We start from the raw sequence: 23,606 nt of genomic DNA on the forward strand, positions 1-23,606 counted from the left end.
AATCTTATCCAAGATTGGGGTTAGAGTTAATACCTTAAAAATATCAGAAGGCATTAAGATTTGATTCGTTGAGTGTGCTCGCATAGAGTGCTCACAATAAAATAATATATAAAGCATTATAGGAACTATTGAGAATTATTGAATTATTATAAGAAATCTTTTATTGTTTTGGATCCAACTTGCACTTACTAGTACATAACAGTATTAACGTAAAGCGATAACAACAAAGTACAGTTCCTTGAAATCGGTTTTGTGGCTTTATTACTAAACCCTCTCACTAAGATATTTGGTTACGGAGTTCGTCACTCGAAAACATAATTAATATTTTTTTTTTATTAATCAGTTTCGATAATTATTAGTTAATATGTTATATTCATTTACAGATCAATGTACATAAGTAAATGTATATATATATACATATATTTATTTATAATAAGAAGATATATATATGTATATATATATATATATATATATATATATTTATTTATAATAAGAAGATATATATATATATATATAATATTATATATATATATATATATATATATATATATAAATGTATAATTTGGTTCATATAACATAAATCCCATAGTACATAACAATATTAGTTATTTCATATATTTTTAAAAAATTTGCTTCTATAAAATTGCGCTTTTCCTTTTCTCTATTACTTTATCAAAAATTTTTTTATATATTTTATTTTAAAATATTTATTTCTTGTATTCTGTATAGATATTTTCATTTCAATTAAATTATACGGTATAGTTCCATTTACATATATTTTTTTTTTGTTCAAATATTTTTTTAAATAAATAATATTAAAGTTTTTTAAAATAAAATTAAGTCGTTAATTATCAAATAATATTTATACAAATATAAATCAACTTTAATTTTAAAAATTAATTTGATTTAAACTAATAATTTGAACTAATCATTTAAACTTTATTTAAACTAAATTTTAAATAATTCGTTTTCATTCGTTTTGACCAAATATTTATAATAAATTGTAATAAAATTATAATAAAAAAACGTACCAAATATTTATTTAAAATATAAAATATTAGTTTTGACAAAGTTTTAAATTTTGAATTGTAAAAATTTGTATTATAAAAATTAAAATAAGTAAAATAAATTAATAAAATTGACTTTCATAAAGTTATATAAAAGATTCATTTTATATAGTTTTAAAATGTAAGGCTTCATCTGAATATAAATTAAGTTTTAGTTTTAATTAAAATGTTTTATTTTAATATCATTTTACTTCATCTATTTAAGTTTTACAAAATATTGTTTTTTTATTTATTGTTAAGTATTTATTCTGTCATATGATAATTTTTTGTGGAAGAGTATTTCTAAAAAATTTTTTTTTTAAGTTAAATACAATTTTTTTTTCTGCTAATTTAACTTTAATTTATTTTTATATGCAAATACACTTTTTCGGATTTATACTTTATTTAATAAATAATACAGATTGATTTATTTAATTTTTTTTTAACATAATAATGTAGTCTAATAAACAGGTAAACTGGCTAGTAGAATGAAATTATAAGTTAAGTTTATAAATTATTTTATTTATTACTGTTTTCATTTCCAATGTTTATTATTTTTAAAAGTTTTTCGGAATAAAATAGGATAGACTACATAGTTTTTTAAAAATTTCTTGCTAGTAGTTACAAATTTCTTCAAAAAAAATGTTCTTTCTTTTTCATACTAAAAAAAATTATTTTATTTTATATATTTATACATGTACAATATATGTTATATATTTTTGTACACTTTTTTAAAATATTATTTAATAGTTTATAAAGTTTTTCGTATATTGTTTATTTTTTATTTTATTTTAAACTAAAATTTTTTTTTAAAAGTTGTTATTAGATAGTCACTTTTCAGCTAGCTCCTTACTTTAGTATTTGTAAAGACCTCAAAACAGTTTATAATTTTAAATACTCGTAGATCTAACAATTCTTATGAATTCCTTTATATTTTAATATGCGTAGATTATTATAAAAACATTATATGGTACGTTTTTGTGCAAAGCGGTACTATAATCGAACGCCTAAAGACCCACTGTAATATATAAAATTATTATTATTTATCGCAGATCTATGGCACTTTTATTTTCTTTGTGATTTTAAACATTGCAAACGTTTATACAAGAAATTTCTATAGAAACTTTATCTTATTTATATTCGGTGTTTGTAGTGCAGTTGGTAGTTTTGATTTTTATTTTATATATTTTTTTAAATACTCGTATTTATTTTGTCGCTTTGTTGGCGCTGTTACCTGGCACTTTAACTTTTGTTTGTTTTGTTATTTGTTACAAATTTATAGTAAAATGACAACTGAAATTTTGTTGTGCCAAATTTAACAATTAATAAATAACATTTTATATTTAGGTTAGCATTTGTTTTATTTTATTTTATTGTTGTAATATGTGTACAGATGCTTGCGCAAGTATGAATGTAAGTAAGTTTGAAAAATGATTAAAATTGAATTTATTATTTTGTAAGTTAATTTATTTATTTGGAAAGTTAATGTTAATTGTTTCATTTCAACCCGCAATTTTAATAGTGAATAAAATATAAGAATGAAAGTATTTTTAATATCCGACTGAATTACCTATATAAATGATATCAAGAATTATTTATTAGCTCTTAAAATAATATTTAAATTTGAATTTTCCAACTTGTAATAAATTGTATTATAAGATAATAAAGAATTTTTAATTTCTAAAAAATTATAAAAAAAAATATCTCTATAATATATATTATATATAATATATATATTTATATATATTATATGTATTTATATATATTATATATATTTATATATATAAACATAAGGATATAAACTAAAAAACATTGAAATTAAAATAAATTTTTGGCCATTAAAATAAAACAATTAAAATTTTAATTTACTATAATTTTATATTATAAAAAACAAAAACTAAAATAAACAACAATATTTAATATAATATCGTATTCAAATAATATTAAAAGAAAATTAAATTTAATTTTAAATTTTTATTTCAAATTTTAATTTTATTGTATAATGTTAATATTTTTTAAATTATTTTATTTTAATTAGGATTTTAAAAACTTTTTGTAGTAATAAATTATAAAATAAATTATATGATAATAAAATTTATACTAACTAATTATGTAATAAATAATTTAATAAAAAAAATTATACAAAAAATATTAGGAAATAAATATGCATAGACATATGCTATGTTAATAATAAAAATATATAAAAAAATATATTTTTATATATATAAATATTTTTATATATACATAATTAAATAAATATTCATAAACAATTAGCAATGTTAACATTTTAAAATTTTGGAGTTAAATCAATATTGATTTTTAATTTGTTTTTTAATATGAGAAGTGCCTTATTTTAATTAAAAATATTTTAATTTAAATAAATTTTAGATTTTTTTATATAATCTGCAAATAATTATACAGAATGATTAAAAGTAATTTAAAAAAATTTTATAAAATACTGTATTGTATTACTTAAACACGTATTTGTAATATTTTAAAATCCTTCAATATGTTATATATTTTTTTTTGCTTAATTAAATTTTTGAAAAAAAATGATTGAATAATACATTATACATATACATATTTTCTCCCTTCATTGTTAAAAGTTATTTTTCGATTATCCGTAATCAATATAAGGTATATTTATATGTTTTTTTTATATGTTATGTGGGACTATGACAGTGTAAGATTTTTTTTCATGACTTCGAAATATTTATTTTATAAATTCAATAAATAAAATTTTTAATGTTAGTTTATTTATATATATATATGTATTTACATGTACATATATATGTATTGTAACATTTTATAAGTAATCATTTTAAGATTGATTTTTAACCGTACTTATAAATATTTTTAATTGGCATAAAAATTAAAGCATTAATATTTTAAAATAAAGTTTCAAAAAATTCTATAATAAAGAAGGCCGTCAAAAAGTCTTTGTTTTTGTTTTTGTGTTATATATTATATATAAACCACACTTAGATAATTATTAAAAATAATTGTTTTTTTTTAATTTTTCAGGCAATATTATTTTGCATTTTACTTATATTTTATTCATTTAATACTTTTTAAACTCTTACATTATAAAATACAGGTTATCAGCTGGGAATAAATTTGTTAATATTAAATAAATAATTTTTTAAATTATTATATTTTCTGTAAGAATAGTCCTCTCTATTTACTATTTTATTTAAAAATATTTTAATATTTTTAGTTTCAATATTGTGATTTATTTATTATTGGATGTTATAATATTAAAAAACAATATTTATTAATGTTAAATTTTTTTTGTCGAAAACGACGCATCTTATGAAGAAAATAAATTATTAAAAGTTAGAAGGGTTCGAATAGAAATGAAAAGACAACAATAAAAATTTTAGTAGTTTATTTGGCTGACTATACAACGCTGTTTCGCGTTTTGCCAAGTACTCAATATCAGTGGTCTCAGGAAATATTCGAATTTGTAGTTTATGAGCTCATTCTAATTTAAAGCACGACACTAACCAATGTCAGTTAAAAAAATAAAAAGTGATAAAAAACTTAGAACTTGAGCATTGAAACTTTGTGCAGCCTTGGCTACTTGTGGAAAAACACGATTAATCATCGTTTCTAAGCCTGGCATTTACAGTCCAAACAAATTATATATGGACTATAAACTAATTAAAAAACTCGAATATTTCCTAAGACAACCGATGATGAGTACTTAGCGATACTCGAAACAGCGTTGTATAGTTAGTCAAATTTCAATAAATTATTTATATAAATGTTGTTGTCTTTTCATTTCTATTCGAACCCTTTTAAAAACATTTGTTATTTTTTAGATTTAAATTAGAAAGGCAATGTATTATTTTTTACGAAATACAAGAAATTAAAATTAATTTATTGCTTTATAAAAAATAAAAATAATAAACTGAATAATAAATATTAAATTTGTTGTAAATTATTTTCATTAATGTTGAAGGTTTTCTTGTTAAAATAGATGAGATTTATTTATTTTTTTTTTGTTGTTAATTCAGAAATTACTTATTTTTATTTCAATATATAAATTTTCAAACTTTAATTATTAAATATTTTAAAATATTTTATTATATAGTTTTGTATATATTTATATATAAAAACCAAAAATAAACAATTATTCAGTTCGTCTCTTGTCTTTCGGAAATGGTTCTTGGCCAAAATTTTCTTTTGATGGATATTAAACTTAAGTGTTGTTGCCAAGTCCTTTCTTGTGGGAGCAATAGTTTTAGAGAGGCCCATTTTTGTAATAAAAAATTTTGAATTTTGCAAAGTTTTATATATGCTTAAGACATACATTCAGTATATTTATAGATGTATATATATATATATAAACATATTGTAAGGTGGGTTTTCAAAATGTTAATATATATGTGTTCTGAAACATTGTTGTTCTGAAACAGTGTTAATTGGATAACCAATTTTAAACATATAAACATTTTTGAAACATACACTATATATTAAATATTTTATTAGTCTCTAATGCAAAATGTTTTATAACGCTTATAACACTATTACTACGACTATTAATTTTTTTCAGTGCATTTTCTTAACTAATTAAGTGCAAAACATTTTTATGTTAAGTTCATTTAATATTTTTAGTTTAATTTTCGTTTTATCTTCTTTTCAATACACGTATAAAACATACATTTTTATTTATTTCTCTATATGTATAAAAATAATTTACAATATAGTACACGCAGAACCTTGCATTACTTCACTTATAAACATTGGCGTACCGGCACCTAAACCTCCATCTGTTTTTTGATGTTCATTCTATAGAAAAATAGTAATATTAAGTTATACATTCTTTTCTAATTTATATATTTTATTAAATTCTTTATGTATATATGTATATGTTTAACGTATGGTATGCACTTACATCATCAAATTCGCAATCAAAATAATGACTTTGACACTCCATACAACGGCATCCATCCGACATTTTACACGTGATACCCCACTGTTTTGCCAAATCCTTGTATATTTCCTTTGAGGATTTATTACTTATTATTTCCGGTGTAAGGGAATTTTCATATTGTTGTTGTTGCTGTTGTTGATTTTGTTGTTGCTGTTGCTGTTGTTGATACTGATTACTTGACATTTGATTATGATCCCAACCATCTTCATTGCCAGTGTCAATGCCTCTTTGTGAATAATCTGACCCTGTTTGATTATGTGAGTGCTCATTACAATCACTGTTGCAATATGAATCTATAGAAATTGAAAAAAGGAATTGGTGTTATATTTAGAACAAATTTATGTTGAAAAGTTACTACTACACATTTTATTTTTAGCTATATTTTTATATTTAGACAAGCAATTACATTTCTATATATTATTTGTTATGCTATTATTGTATGGAGAGTTTGTATTTAAATATTGTATGACTATTTTATAGTCTCTTAACAGTTTATACCATGTTTCCACTTGTCTTATTTAAGCAGTTTTGCTCATTAAGACCGTTAGTGAGGATAATTTATTATACAAAGAGCTTTCAAATAAATAAGCTCATTATAAATAAATTAACTAATTAAAGGCGTAAAATGTCAAATGCAACTCTTAAAAATAAATTTCCCATAATGGAAAATACCTCAATTTAAATTATTTGTTGCCTATTTTTTATGTAGAATGTAAACAAAAAAGCTATTTTATATGCATAAATTAACTTATGCCAATGGAAACGACTACATCTTAATTTCATCAACATAAGTAGTTTTAGCTACAGTTAAAACATAATATTAGTGAGTTTTTGAACATTGAAACAAGTTTTATAATATGAATATAACTTTATGCGTGTATAATAAAATTAATCTTATAGTGTATTTGAGTAAAAAAAATCAATGACACAATAACAAATAACATTGTAAAACCAGATTCAAATATTTTTTGATTTATAATTTCTTGTTTTTACTAAACAAAAGAACTCTGTAAGATGTTACATGGTTTTGTAACATGGTTAATTTAAGAAACATATTACAGCATACGCTGTCAACGCATGCTTTACCAGTGAATGCAGTGTTTGATTTTAATAAAGTTCTTAAGCGAGTGTTCACACTGTAAATCATATGTTTATAAAGCGTTAGTGAATTGCCGCGATTGACAAAAATACTTCAAACACTCAGAAAAGTGTTAACAGTCATCGTGTTAAAGCGCTTATAAAGCGCTGTTTTAACGCAAAGCTCTAGAAGCATTTGCTTCTATACCTTTCTATACCTTTATACCTTTAATTATAAATATTAACAAATTATATATGGACTATAAACTAATTCGAATATTTCCTAACACCACTGATGATGGCAATACTCGGAACAAAGTTGTATGGTCAGCCAAATTTCAATCAATTAAAAATGGAATATTTCAATATTTGTTGTTGCCCTTTCATTTCAATTTGAACCTTTTTAATGTTCAAAAAGTTTCTTTTCGTCATAACATTAAAAAAACTTATTGTTAATGATTAAAATATATATTATTAAAATAATTTACTATCTAATAATTATAATAAAAATTTATTATATATAATATTTAAATTACCTGAACTACAATAACCACCATGATTAATTAAGGGATCGAAAAATTCATTGCTAGTAGTATTATTAATATTACTACCACCGCAAGCACCATCCTCTTCATATTCGGTATCATATTCTTGACAATTGCCGGTACATTTTTTAACTGCACTTCTTTGTGAGGTTGGAGACGTCATATTTGTTGAATCCAAAAGTTTAGTAGTAGAGTCAATTGATTCTTTACGATTATCGTCGTCCTCTTCGTCGTTTTCGTTAATTTGACGTTCGTCGTTAAATTCGTTGCCAGCACTTAAAATCCTAACATCCTGTTTACTAGCAACATTTTGTTGTCGTTGTAAACGATTCTCGTTGTTGATAAAATTATCCTGACAATCTGGATCGGTGCATTGGGAGTTATTCAAAGAAAGTTGTTCAAATGAATTTAAATTAGTGCTGTTGCGTAAATTTATAATTGAACTTCGTCGACTTTGTTGGGAATTGTCTTCATCCGATAATTGGCGTTGTGTTTTTAAATCCTATATGCAAAAAATATTACTATAGTATATACAGAGTAATACTACATGCTATATATATTTAATAAATTACCTCTTCTAAAACATGTTCGTAAGAGGGTGGGGGTGTTGATGGTACTCTATTGGAGCCAATTCCTGCATTTGATTCGTTTTCACACTGTGAGAGATTGTGATGAGGATAACCTAAAAAAATTAAATGCTACCATTTAATATTTATTTAATGAAATTTAAAAGTTTGTTAGAATTGAATTTAACATTATGAAAACTTTTTTACTGTTTCATTCTAATTAAAAAAGTTTAAAACTTGTTGGGAAGTAAGTGAAACCAAATCAAATATTATGTATACGAATGAAAATATGGTACAAAAAAAATTTAATAATATTGAAAATGCACTTACAAATAAACAAATAAAAAAATAAAGTTTAAAAGATTTTAGTAAAGTTCATAATTATTGTTTAATTAATTAATATACTTTTTGTATATGGAGTTGAATAATTTCTTTAAAAAGTAAAGATTGCATATAAATCATTTTAGATGTATTTCCAGAATCTCAAATTTAAACAAGTATCAATAGTTTTTTAATAAATATTTTGACAATATTAGATTTTTCTTATGACTTTATGGTTTATTTTGGAATACAATAAGTGTATTAAGTTCCTGCAGATATACATATCGTATCATAAACTAATGTTACGGCAAAGAAATGACTATGATGAGACCTAAACTACGGGACCTAAAAGAATTATTACATATTGTTATATTAATTCAGCCAGTTAAATCTTTTTCAAAGAGTTATGAAATCTTACTCTCCTCATACTTTCCTCAATTTGGCATGGAAAAATCATTTTTTCATCAATTTTTAAAAAAGCCCGACTTTAGTTGGAACTGTGTTGGTAGGAGTTAATCATTCCATATGCCTTTGTCCATAACCACATTCCAAAATATATCAATGTTTTGGAGACATTTCTTATCTCACAGCCTGGCAGAAATAACATAATTGGTTTTACCTGATCTTGCTAAGCTTAAATAAGTACTTATTTTTATAGATGATCTGATTTTTAAATAAGAGAAAACTTTATAAGAACTTTCTATTAAGTCACAAAATGGCTCCCACTTTATACATAAATATGATATATGTATAGTTAAAACTATTTGTCAGAGATAAGAATGTGCTTTATAGGGAACATCATTATTTAGTCTATTTCTTTATAATATGATTTCAAATAAAGATCTTATTTTACTTTTTATAATTAATAATGATTCTAAAAGATATTTCTTTAAAATGGTTGCCAATTATATTATGTGTTTCTAGAATACATGCAATCTAGATGATATTGCACCGATCTTACAGTGAACATAGACCGAAGATATGTTTAATTTCATTGAAGAGGAAAAAAAAGGTGACTGTGCTCCGTGTATTTCACCAGCTCTAAAGATAACTAATGATATTACAAGTATGATGATAACGATAAGGACATTATTAAATGTTTCTTTTATATTAACAAAAAAGTACTTATTAGTTAATGAACATTTTTTTTTGAAACACTACAATTTACTAACAGTCTTATTCAATGTTAGTGCGAAGAAAAATCTATATAATCTGTAAAATATTATATTAAAAAGCAACTATGAATTATATATGAAAAAGTATGTGATGGTGTCGTTATTCTAAATATTATAGATGCCAAAAGTTTATTATTACACCTTTTCTAAACTATATTCTTTATTCTTTTAATAAATCATTGACTAGTGTAAGATTATAGAAATACTCTTAAATAAATCAGCTTATATTTAAATTAGAAAAATAATTAGCAACATCGTAATATTATATAGTTTAGTTTTTGAGATATTGGGCGTAAAGGTTGCGACCCATCGTTTGTCTTGTGCTGTGTTTCCATCCTAGAGTTAATGTTTAATCCTTTTGTATTATTTTGTGGATGTCCCGATGTTTGCATAATCAATATCAAAATTTTTTATACTAGTTGATAATAGATAGTATGTTTAGTTCTGGTTAATGAAATTAATGAACCTCAACATCTCGAGAAGTAAGTTTTGTCGGCTTAAAGGGTAGTGAAGAATTTGCTGCAAATAGATGACTTAACTTAAATCCCTTGGTAAACCAGTTTACTTAGAGAATCGTGATCGCATGAAATGCTTATTAATAATATCAGTCGATAATATAAAAGATTATGGAACTTTATCAATTTATTATATGACTACTATGGCTATGATGTAATTATAGTACTATGATTGTACATAATTCAATTTATTTATCTTTCTTCCTATTTATATAGTTGTGTTATATATTGAATAATTGAAATAATATAAAGAATTAGCCGGTATCTTAGAATTAGCTACTGAGCTAGTTGTAAACTTTGAAGAGGTTTAAAGTTTTGGACATAACAGAGTCTAGGCATATTTTTTTTAAAATGAGGTGGTAATAAGCATCTTTTATTAGTATATTAGGGATCTCTGTTTTAGTGATTGTTTTTTATTTAAAACAATTTCTTACAAACAACACAGATTGTAAATAATATAAAAAAAATTATTTTCAAACTGCAGTTAATCAGTAATTTATAATATTAGACCTATTTTTTTGTAAGAATGTCGCAAAAGAACAACATAAAATAAGCAATATTTTTGCTGGCAGGTCTGGAAAAACTAGAAATTTTTGTTTTGATACCTGACAGGTTTATATATACAAATACATAATTACACATATTTGCAAAATACGTAAGTTTAAATTTAAAGTTTAGAAAATTAATAATAATTTTTTAACACTAAAATAATGAGTAAAAAAAATAACAACTAGGAAGTAGGAATAATTAACAAAAACAGTTAACTGGAAATCTTGTAGGCACTTTCAAAAATCATTCACAATAGATCAATTTTTAATCTTCGTAATCATGTGATTTGAGTTGCTGATTGGTTAAGCGGTTTTGAAAAACTTGAACTAAAATAAGCCAGCAGTGTTGTTGTTTCATACGTTATTTTTAAATTAAGCGGTTGTTCGTTTGTGATGTGCTTACAAAAGAATAGGCCTATTATAACTTCTTATTATTAAACGATTAATTAAAATTCTAGTATTTATGTATATAAAAAACTAGTTAGTTCAAATATTTAATAAACTTAAAAGTGATAACTACTGTAATTACAACATGCACAATTTCTTATTAATAAATAAAATATAAAACTATTATTTAAATTAAATAAGAAGAGCGAAGGGAGTCAAAATATTTGTTTATATAATATTAGCTAATAACAACTACTTTGAAATGCATGGAATACAACATATATTTAAAATATTTTTAACATACTCATATTAAATTTGGCATAAATGCATTATAAATAATTTTGATAAATTTGTTGTTTTTTTAGTTAAATATCCTTTGAGAATGTCAAAAATGAATCTTACCCAAACGCAGATTGTTGGTTTTATTTGGTAAAAGCGATTTACGTTCGTTGTGTCCAAGTGAACCAAGGCTGTTGCAATCAGCTGAGTCAATTGTTGAACTGCTGGCTCCGGTTGCAGTGGAATGATGATTAAGTAATGCTTCATTTACCTGTGGATCTGGATCATGTTCTTGGGATGTGCTTCGTGAACTGCCCATTCGAAATTTAAGTTTAAAGGGCGCCATTTTTAATCTTTCACAATTTGCTTTTATATTTTTTTGTTTGATTTATTTTATTTTTTTTTTAATAATAATTTTCGTTTATATTATTTTTAATTTTAATTAAAGACTTTTCATTTTAATTATATTAAAGAGGAGTTTTTATTTTGTTTTAAAACATTGTTGCTCTATGAAAGTTATAGTTCACATCTAAACAACAAGAGATTAAAAAGTGAAGTGATATATAAAAATGAAATAATAGTTACAAAATATTTGTGTTTATATGCAGAGAGACACAATTTACATTTAGATGTTTTTATAATAAATTACAAACAATATTTAATAGAGTTTTGCATTACAAGTCTTAAATAAAAATGTTTCCCTTAAATACATTTTCAGAGAAATCCTTTAATATTAATTTAGTAGAGCACAATAGTAATAAATGAAAAAAATAGTAGTTAATTTCAGATTTATTTATAAAACCAATTAACTTTATTAAACTTAGTTACATGCAAGTGTTGTCAGTTTTATAATATTTTTTCATTATATTAATTCAATTAATTAAAATAAATTTTTTTTACCTGTGGTTCTAAATACAGAATTTCGAACTGCTTTTCTACACTTTTCCTTTGTTTGAACTGAAAAATAAAGAAATAAATATACTTAAAAATTAATATTACAAAGACATTGTATTTATAATTATATTTAATTTAGTATAAATATCCCTTAAATTAAACGAGATTAAGAGATTTCATATTCAAATATTACATATATTCTATATTTGTATATATTCTATATATTCTAAACACTATGCAGGGCTATCCAAAGCAGCCCAAGGACACATGCGACCCGAGGCTAATATAGGTATGTATGTGCGGCCCGCGACATGTATCTAAATTTTCCTTTGATATATATTTTGGTGAAATCACATTATTTTATTTTTATGGTACCCCAAAAAATTTAATTCAAATGTTCTTATTATTTTTATTTAATGTTTTTATTTTTCTCCGAAAAAACCATGGACGTTTCCGGGGCCCTCGATATTGGACTTTAGTTAAGGAAGATTTGTCAATGTCAATAACTGATAATACACATAATTAAACGCATTGTATGACAAAGTATTGTTAAATAATATATTACAACAAGTGTTTATACTTTTAAGCTACTTTTTCTATAGCTTGATCCCGCTTTCATATATTAATTCATATATTATTATCATATATTTCATATATTATATTACTTAAGATGTGGATAATATGGTTATATCAGTAGATATATAAAGTCTTGTTCACATTAGTCTAGAAAATGTATTTCATATTAAATTTGATTTTAACATCAGTTATGACTTTAATGACAATTTTAATTAATATCAACTTTTGTATTTAATAGACTGGTTTCGAACAATAATGAATTGAAACAACAAAATTTTTATTTATTTTTGATTAAATTTTGTTTTGGTATTTGAATTAATTTACATAAATTTTTGGTTTAAGTGTTTCGAAAAACCCATCGTAAGTTGTCCTTATGTTTCAAGGTATTTCATTTCAGAGTCATGGGATCATAACTTTCAGCATACTTTTCATAATTTTAAATGGAATAATCTTTGTCATCAATTTTTAATATTTTCCGTAGTTATTAAAACACGCATATGCACAAAAATCAGATTCAATCAGATTGTTTACAGCGCTCCAGAATAGTACACCACGGTACTGCACATGAGTTACCATGTTGAAAAAGATAGAGAATCCATCAATCAATTTCTGTGTCTTTGTCCAAGACTATAAATCAAACGATATTATGTTTTGGAGACATTTCTTATTTCACAGCCTCGTAGAGATAACAAAAGTGAACTTATCTGATTTCATCAGCTTTATTTTGGAGACCAAATGGTTTACCGAGAAAAATATAAAGAGATATCCGCAGTTAGTAATTCACCTTTTTCAAGTATGTTTAAAATCACTAGATCTTAATATCTCAATCTCAATGTCAACAGATCTATTGAGGGCAGTAGATGTCTTAGAGAGGAATTGCAGACAGTTGTAGAAGAAAACAGAAAATAACATACATTAGTTATTTTTTGTCTATCTCACTGTACTGAGTCCCAAGAGATATCAGCATCTCTACTTTCAAATTCTATGATTTTCTGGTATGCTTAGAGAGTCATCTCTGCCTTTATTACCAAAAAAAATAAATTTTAATGATTCTCTGACATACTCAGTAAAACATTCATGTTTCTCTTATTAAATTAACTATTTTTTGATTATTGGGTTGTTCTGGACCCAAGGATATATAAGCATTTTCTGGCCAACTTTAAATATAATCACTCTTCAGTACATATTAAAGATATCTTATCTTATATAATCCAATGCCTCTTTTAAGTAAGGATGAAAAAAAATTGATGATAATTTGGTGTTCACATACACAGTCATTAAAAATTATTATCAAAATAATTATATAGTGGAATAAAATGTGGAGCACGTGGTAAGAATATATTGTACATAAAATGTTCTATAATATGAACTAAAATTTCGTTTTGTCTTAACAAAATTCTACTTCAATGAATTTTATATGAAAGCCATTTTACCTAAGATATTTTCGTCTGTTTTTTTCTTTTTAATTTCAAATAATGAGAAGCTTCTATTTTCAGCCAAAACTCACAGAAATCACGAATGCAGCCTCAGATGAAGCAACTCAACTTGTGTGTATTTTGACTATTCGTTCTGGTGCTGGTTCCGATGCGAAGCAGTGAAAGTGGTTATGAATTTTTTAGTGTCAAGTGATTAAGTGCAAAATGCATAATGCATGACAATGTGGTTTTCATTAAAAACAGGCACTCGAGAACACAGAAACGTGGCAGTGAAGCATGTACTCGTGCATGGATGAAGGTAATTTACCCAAAGAGAGTTCCTTCTCCAATTCGGAACACAGCAAGAAATTGCTTACCTTGTTTCTTAATAATGCACTACTTTTGTGTGAAGGTCCTTTCAGAACAAATTGTGGTTCTGCAATATATTATGTATGTGTGTCATGACTTAATTGATTTTTGTACTAAATAAGCAATTAGCATGCTCTAAGAAGAGTGTATATTAGAATAGAAATACTAATGAAATATTTAATAAAATAATTTATTAATATTAAGTTAAAATGTGAAATAATTCTAAATGTTGATGTTCATGCGATAATGATAGTATTAAGTTTCATTTCAATGTTAGAGATAAGCAAATTGTTAAGTTTAGGAAGTTTGAGATTACAGAGAAATTTTATATATCTCTTCGAAAACCCAACACTTCTCGAAATATCTGCTTCCGAATAATATTAATGCCATGTTTTCACTATGTCATTTTAAATGACAAAATATATAATATAATATTACGAAAATTTTACAAACTCTGTTAAAGTTTTTAATCTACTTTTTAAAATGGTCAACCTGCTGACAATTCATTTTTCTCTGTCAAATAAATCGTCAAATGAAATTTTGCTGTTTTCACTTGCAAATTATTTGACATATAAATCACTTGTCAAAAATGACAAGAATGCATATGACATCATATGACGTCCCGTTTTCATTATATTGACAATATTTGACATTAAAAATGGTATAGTGAAAACAAGGGATAATATTGTACTTTCACTTTTTTTATTTAAAAAGTTTTTTAAATCCGAAAATCGAAAAGGATTTTGCAGAATCCTTAATCCTCTATCCTTTATGTATTTTTTGATCGTATCAATTTTCTTTAAATACTGATAATAAGTTATTTAGTTGATATTATATGTATTTTAAAGCCTAGCATATCTTCCTGACACAATATATATTTCATTTCATTTGATAGAGAGCGATTTTCAGTACTCTACCTTTGACATACTTTTGCACACTATCGAGATCCCAAGTATTTGTGATAAGTTTGGAAAATTTTAATGGTGGATAAAGCAGTATCGCCATTAGTAAAATAATATACGTATGTTTGTATTAGTTCGATGAAAATTTTGTTTAACCGATATTTTTTAAACAAACTGAATTAAATTATATGCATTAAAATAAAAAGTACTTTAAATATAATTAGCCATAAAAAAGTATTGTATTATAATCATTAGTATTAATAATAATTGTAAATTCTAAAAAAATGTCAGTATATAGAAACAATAAGGAAATGGATCAAAAAGATTGACGCACTAACTGCATTTAAAACAGATTTTGTTTGTATTTGTATGCATTCCTATTGGGGACTCGTTCCACTTTTACATCATTTCACTTCATTTTTTTTTGTCTTAACTGCTCTATATTAATTGCATGCATTGATCAGTAGTGCTTCGATGATAATTGAAACAACATCGTAAATGTCAGCATTAATGAAATTGTTAAATTGGTGAATTTTTAAATTAGTTTTGTTAATTAACGGAATATTTCTATTTAAATAAATGTGATTGGCTTTATAATATCAGTAAATTACATCGTTTAAATGTAAATTGTAAGAACGTGAAATACAAAAAAGAATACAAATAAAGGGAAAATGGCGTCTTGGTAAAATCTCCAAGCAAATATTCATATTAATGAATTTATTTTAATAATAAATAAAATGAAATATTAATTATAAATCAAACTTTATAACTAATATTTTGAAAGTAAATTAGTTTATATGATAAAGATCATCGATTAATTATGTCTTAATAAACGAAAATATTCTTTTGAAATCTCTATAATTTAAATAAAACAGTAAAAGTGTAATAAGTGAGTATGTGTAAGTAGTTGTTGTTGTTTGATAATGGTGCTATGTTTAAAATAATGGCAGTATGTAGTGGAGACATTCAGTTCGCGATTGGAGTTGGACGAGAAACCAAGTAAGTCAAATTTTTATTTGTATTGTTATTTTGAAGAGATTCTGTTTATAATTTAAAAAGTTTGTAATGTACATTTCAATTTTCAAGGCTCCCGTAAAAATAAAATAGAATTAAGTTTTTACTAATCCAAATTTTAATATTAATTAATATATTATATACAATTGTTTTTGTATTTAATATACAATTTATATAATATTTTTTCTGTAATAACTTCTTACACTAATGCTTCAACAATGTCTATATAATAGATTGAGCAAAGTTATTTAATAAAAAAATATTAAATAATATCAAATAGAAACTATATTGATCAATTATCAATTATAATTTTTTTGTTAACAATTGACTGCAAGTTTATGACCTGAATACTTGTCTTAAGAGAGATTTAACAAACACATCTGAGAGTAATCATCCGGATCATATTATAGATCGTGATCCTAATGATGACTCTTAAGGTGAGTCGTAATATAGAATATATTAAAAAAATGGGAGTTCGAATTAAGTTTTATAAACAAGAATGAAAATAAAAAAATAAATAAAAATAGAATATATTAAAAAATATTAAACAAGCGTTGAAATTGTTTAACAAAAATTGACCTATAGCCAGATAAAAAATATACAAAAACCATAACAAAAATATATTTTTTAAACATCTCTTAAGAAAAATTCTTACAAGCATTTAAATCATAAATTTGCAGTCAATTCTTATAAAAAGTTACAATGAAGACAGTATCACGGACATTCAATATTTTTAATTCGAACAACTATAACATTTAAATATTAAATTAGCGCTCTGATGCAACACTTATACCATGTTTCTACTCGTCTTATTTAGGCACTTTTGCTCATTAAGGCCACTAATGAGAATAATTTATCATACAAAAAGCTTTCGTATAAATGAGTTCATTATAAATAAATCAACTGATTTAACTCTTAGAAATAAATATCCTACAAGGGAAATTACCAAAATATGTTATATTTTATAATATACGTTTTATGTTTTAAAATATATGTAAAATGTAAACAAGCTTTTTCACATGAATAAATCAGCTTATGCCAATGGAAACAAACAAAGTCCATTAGCATAAGTAGTTTTAGCTGCAGTGGAAATATTATATCACTAGCAGTATCAATAGTAATATTGTAGACAAATGATTGGAATATTTTTAATGCTTTTATTTTACATTTGATTTTCACCAGTCCAAGCTTAAGGATAGGATAGGATAGGTAATTTTTAAAACTTCACGTCATATTTTCAATTTTTATATACAACGAGTTCTGCATTTAAGATTTCTGTTAATTTGAGTGGTTCAATGTTAGTTTAGCATCCATTAACATAGAGCTCCCTACTATACGTATAATTCCCTATTAGCTTAAGTAGATGTATTTAGAGCAATAATTGATGGCCCTTTCACAACTTCAGGTTCTTATTTAATGATTAGTAAATCTTTTGTACTTTTATCACTATATAAGAAGGTTTATAATAGATTATCCGAATTAAGGTTTCTTAAGTTTTAAGTCTGTATTTGACTTCAAATTTTTTATTTACTGTCCTGTTTCGACAATATTAATTTCAAGTGGTGTGGATTTAAATCAATCGTTTTCCCTAAAATCTCTAACAGTGAAAATTCTGGAATTAATACCTATTAAAGTGCTGCTATATTTGGTGAGATATCAGCACTATCAAGTACTCTTCAATTCTACTCCCTAAGACAACGATGGGTTTAAATTCACACCATCTGAAATTATAAGCGTTTCGTAGGTATGGTCTATTGTTATTGTTTACATATTCTCGTATATACATATAACATTTTTTATATAGGATAAAATATAATTAAGAGTATTATCGCCTTTTTAAAATATTTTTAACAATTAGAAAAATTATATGATAATTCTTCATTCCAATTAGAACTATTATTTTTTGCTTTAGCACGACCCGTATATAACAAATTAAAATTTCTGATGTTTTTCAATAAAAAATAAAATCACAATAAAAGTTTGGTACTTTGTAATGTCAAATTGTAATTAATTAATTAATTTTTAATTTGTTTTCTGTTCAGCTTTTGGCATTTTCAATGTCAGACTTAATTACTTTTCACGTAATAAATGATGTCGACAATTTTTTTTTAAGTTTTTATTTCTGTGATTGGATTTTCTGTTACAATTAAAAACTAAAACCCCTATACATGCTTTCATTTGATTAAAATAATGCTAGTTTTAAGCTCATTTCATAATAATAACAGTTCTATCAGAAAATAATGCTAAATGTGTTGTAATTTGTTTAATGATAAAGGCCTCCCAATAACTTGTGTATGCAGATATTTTCAAGCTGGAAAGGTGAGGATTTCCATGTAATTTTTTGTTTTGTATACACTTCATGTCTTTATAATAGCGTAATTGCAGTATGAAAATCCCTGAAAATATTTTCGTATCAAAAACACCATTTTCTACTATGTTTTATTTTAAACTGTTGATATGTAATTCAATGAGGTGTAGGATTTGCAAGAGTACTAATTGCTTCATCTTTATTACAAATCATTAACATTGCATTAATCTAAGAATATTGCTTTCCCTGTAAATTTAGGAATAGTAATGACGTCCTCTTTCCTCTACTTTGTGACTCTGTGCTATTCATAAATGTTTTATTTACTATTTTGATACGACGAATTGTGAACATATCATTTGTAAACTTGTTATTTGTTCGAGGTTGAGTAAGTCTCTGATAGGATGGGTTGTGTATATAGCATTTGTATACTTATTCTTTATTCCAGGTATATTTTGTTTGTATCATCCACAGTTACCGTTTTCAGAAAAATCTTCGGAAGCGGAAGATTTTTCTGAAGATAGAATGGAGTTTCATATTAAGCTGTTTCCAGACGGTTTTTACCATTCTAAAAGTTTTATAGCTTTTTATCCGGCTTTTACATTTTTTTTAATGAACTTATTTAATTGTTATATATAAGATTGATTTAAGTGTCATTACTGTCATGGTAATAACAGTAGCCGCATATTTAGCAAACTCGTTACCTCAATACTTTCCACAGCTCTAAGTTTAACAATCAAGAACACATGAAATTTCCTCTTAATTTCTGCTGACTCTATGGATGACATTTCAATATAAAGTGCCATTGGTCCTTATTGCTATAATGTTTGTCTGATTATCGGCTCACTCATTAATTTGTACATTTACGTTAGTGTGTTCGGGTTAGACCATATATAATATAATATAATATAATAAACATTGCTAATTTATGATATATTACATGAAAGGTGGTATGTGATTTCTACCCACTGAAAAAATTGAAGATGCTATATTTTAGTATTAATCCTTAAGGCTACCATTTTTCTCCAAAAGTTTGTCATTTCATTATACTACTATCATAATCTAGTGCGTTAAATAATTAAAACTGTTCTGCCTTGATTTAGATTTCAGCGCTGTTAAGTACACAGATTTTCAAAGAGTAAGTTTAGATACTTTTGAGAGTAAATATCAGATTGGTTTGGTAACCGTTCATTATGCGAATAGCAATAGTTTACCACGTTTTTCCAATAATCTTAAGCATTCGGGTATTGCTCCCTTAGTTAGTTACCTAGATTAAACCGATATAAGAAAGAATTTTCATATATTTTTTAATTCAATGAAGCTCTTTGCGCAAATAAACGTTAAAACTTTATTCGTGAACTCTGTTTAAGCCTTAATAACAAATAATCCTTTCTTGTAGAAATTATTTAGAAAAGCAATTTTCATGTTTTTGTTCTGATAAATACTTCGAATAGAATAAAATCTTTTTTCTATTTACTTTGGGTTAAAAGTTTTGCTAAGATAATTTATAAAACCATTTATAGTAAAAGTTTTTACCATCACAATTGTACATTTTGATTAATTTTTTATATTGTAGGCAGCAAATCCGTATCCGCTTAAAACATTTTCATTTCCTGTCTATCGTATACACGTGGAGAGCTTAAATTATTAAAGACGCAGCTGCCGCTAACACCAAAATAATATTTACCCTTTCAGCAATACTACTTTTCTTGCCAACTTAACCTCACTTCTTCGTCTTTTCATCATTTTCTAATGAAGTCATTAGAGTGAGCAAAAATGGCGCAGGAAATTGATTATGACATGCCACCGAATTGCATAAAGGAAGGTAATTCCATAGTAAACGCGAACAAAAACTGCGTTGCCTGAGAATATTTACTAACTGCGGACCTTGAAACCATTTCACAAGAGTTTACAATATATCTCTGAGCAAGTTTACTTTTAGTTATTTAAATATATTTTACCTTACACCTCAAGAAATAATATTTGTGGTGGAAGTGTGCGTTCATTTATTATGTGACAGCTTAAAGTTTCTAAGCTTTAATGTCACTACTAACTAAATTAATTAATAATATGAAAGTACACTGTAAATTGCTTGTAACGATTAATTACCTCCGGATTGAATTTAACAAGGTAAATAACAATAACTTAATAATTAAAAAAATGTGTAAGTGTATTAGAGTTATGTTTGTAAATGATATACTGCAAGTAATTTAAAGTTTTAAGTACTTAGCAAACATTACATTTACAGCAAGGTTCATTAGATTACACTATAGTGCACAATCATCTCAGAAAGCTTCTTGTTTCCACTATTTATCGATGCACTTTAGCATGTCCTATTTTATAAAATAATGGCACAATTATATTTCGTTTGGTCAGATTATTCCGTATTTCTTTAACGTATAAGTCTTAGAACCGGTATTTGAATTGCAATGTATGATGACATTCTCAAACCTTATATAGGCACTCCCAACTATAGCAATAGTTATACAAAGGACGTACTGTAGGCCATTCATATTGACACATTTATATAGAAACGTTTTTTATTCAAAAACCGCAGTTAACGCCATAAGAAAGACAATTCCAAAAATAGATTGCACGGGTTGAATAGCAGCAACGATGATATAAAGTCGTGGGAGTTATTAGAAAATCTCTTTCATATATAAAAGAAGTCATGGTAAAATATTGTACGCCAAAACTGAAATTAACACCACAGGCAAGACAATCCAATACATAAACTTCATCGATTGAATAGCAGGTAAGATGATAGAAAGTCGTTGAAGTTATTAGATAATCCCTTTCATTTATAAAAGAAATCCTAGCAAAATCAACTACTACCACTGCACACAATTACACGCTGCTCATGCATATCTTAAGCAGTGTTTTATTAGGTTTCGGCTTGGAAAAAATTGATTTTGTCTTAAGAAAACATTATTCGAGCACCCCGATGAATACTGATAAAAAAAAAAGCTAAAAAGTTAGAAGTTAGAACAGTAATTTGTCTACGTACTCAGAACAGGCGAAAGTAATCGAGATTTAATAAAGACGATGGTCTCCTAACAAAATGTGTACACAATTTATGGTAGCCAAACGCAGGAGATTTTAGAATGTTAAAATCCCATCTGTATTGAAATGACTGTCAAACACACTACAAGAAGGGATAAAAGTAAATGAATAGACAGGTGTGATCAGGTCAGATAAATGGACAGGATTATGTATAAGCGCGTCCATACGTAGATAGATATTTAGTCAAACACACAGATATATATATTTATATACATAAATTTTCGGATGCTTACTATCCGAAACTGTGTGAATCTCAGCATTAATACCAGCTGAGATTTATAATTCCAATAATAAAATAATAATAATATAGAGATGATATTAAATAATTACTCCTGTATCCTATTTCTTTCTGCTTTCCATTATAATTTAACTGTAGTATAGCATAATAAAATTTCTTCATTCAATTTTCAGTTATAGAACTTTAGTTGGATATAATGTGTATTAAAAGACTTAAACGTAATGAACAGATGAAATAAATTTATAATAACAAATTTCTAAAGCTTATGAGAATTATAATGGCATTTATACTATGTGCTCGATAAATAATATAAATGCAGTTACAATTTTTACAAGCTTTAAATATTTGTTTCTATAAGTATCTATCATCTGTTAATTGTATACTAAGTCTTTTAATACATATATCCAACTAAGGTTGTGTTATACTGAACTCGTTGAGAAAGCCGCATTCTCTATAAGTTAATAGTTAACTTTTTATTTTATTAACTTACATTTTTCTATAAATGACTTTATTTAATTTAATTTAGTTTATCATTTTAAACGGTATTTTTAATTAAACTCCGACAGCAAAAGACTCGAATGTCGTATTCTTTTCATAGCCCAGCTAGAAGTGATCGAGCACACTTTTGTGAAGTTGAGAGCTACCGAAGCCAAACGGGACTTTTTCAGACAACCAAAACCATGCGTTCGAATAACATCGCATGATTAGTCCGTTAATGAAACTAAGCACAGGGCCGGATTAGAAAAACGGGGGTGTTAACTACTCTCCTACTGAACCCCTGCATCACGCGTGAGAGACGGTTTGCAGCCACTATAATAACAACGAAGCATGGTGTACTTTTTATATTATTATTAGTTTATATTATTATTAGTTTATATTATTATTAGTTTATATTATTGTTAGTTTATATTATTATTAGTTTATATTATTATTAGTTTATATTATTATTAGTTTATATTATTATGTATTTAAATATATAATAATATATGAAAGCCAACAAAAGCACCGCATGTTTACTCAAGAAAAATAATAATAAATAAAAAAAAAATAAATAAAATAATCATATTACAACAATTATATCATCTCTCACCGGCAGTATAGTGGGTTGCATGCCTTTTACGCGGGATGCAGGGGTTCAAGTCCCCGTCGAGAAGCTATGAATTTATAAAATCCTTTTCGTTTATACGAATTTAATTAATTAATTAAAAATTATTTAATTTCTCAATATTTTATTTAATATTATAAAGCGTATAGCGCTGCCAAAAAGAAACTATTGACAATAATAGTAATAATATAATAACTATTCTTCAATTATTTTACTCTCTATGAATTTAATTAATGAATTAAAAAGATTTAATTGATCAATATTTTAATTAGTTTTATAAAGCGCATAGCGTTGCTAAAAAAAGATATGGATAATTATGGATAATTG

At 25.0% G+C, this 23,606-nt stretch overlaps 3 protein-coding genes across 4 annotated transcripts in view; 2 read left to right on the forward strand and 1 right to left on the reverse strand.

Annotated features, from left to right (window-relative positions):
* The window catches only part of LOC119684854 (protein tamozhennic), a 50,153-nt gene extending 38,585 nt beyond the window's left edge, over nt 1-11,568 (forward strand). Inside the window, exon 8 of one of the 2 annotated variants that reach the window (XM_038098986.1) lies at nt 9,419-9,486. The gene's annotated coding sequence lies outside the window, so the exon portion shown is untranslated. Of the gene's footprint in view, nt 1-9,418; nt 9,487-11,484 lie in introns of those variants that run through there. The other variant, XM_038098985.1, reaches the window with a different exon arrangement.
* LOC119684862 (cytochrome P450 9b2-like) overlaps nt 1-23,606 on the forward strand; it is a 286,885-nt gene that overhangs the window by 139,329 nt on the left and 123,950 nt on the right. The gene's annotated exons all lie outside the window — the stretch shown is intronic.
* Nucleotides 5,683-11,772, reverse strand: LOC119681936 (protein kinase 4-like). Its single transcript, XM_038095249.1, has 5 exons — nt 11,522-11,772; nt 8,180-8,289; nt 7,599-8,109; nt 5,947-6,278; nt 5,683-5,840 (listed from the first exon to the last, which is right to left on the reverse strand). The coding sequence occupies exons 1-5, from the start codon at nt 11,742-11,744 to the stop codon at nt 5,748-5,750; spliced, it is 1,269 nt and encodes a 422-aa protein (XP_037951177.1). The 5' UTR covers nt 11,745-11,772; the 3' UTR covers nt 5,683-5,747.

The sequence above is a fragment of the Teleopsis dalmanni genome, chromosome 2, assembly GCF_002237135.1.
Source record: "Teleopsis dalmanni isolate 2A chromosome 2, ASM223713v2, whole genome shotgun sequence".
NCBI lineage: Eukaryota > Metazoa > Arthropoda > Insecta > Diptera > Diopsidae > Teleopsis > Teleopsis dalmanni.

Coding starts and splice junctions, on each gene's coding strand:
- LOC119681936 (XM_038095249.1), bottom strand. CDS start 11,744: ATGGCGCCCTTTAAACTTAAATTTCGAATGGGCAGTTCACGAAGCACA. Junction 8,110..8,179: donor ACGAACATGTTTTAGAAGAG/GTAATTTATTAA, acceptor TTTTGCATATAG/GATTTAAAAACACAACGCCA. Junction 5,841..5,946: donor TTGATTGCGAATTTGATGAT/GTAAGTGCATAC, acceptor ATTTTTCTATAG/AATGAACATCAAAAAACAGA.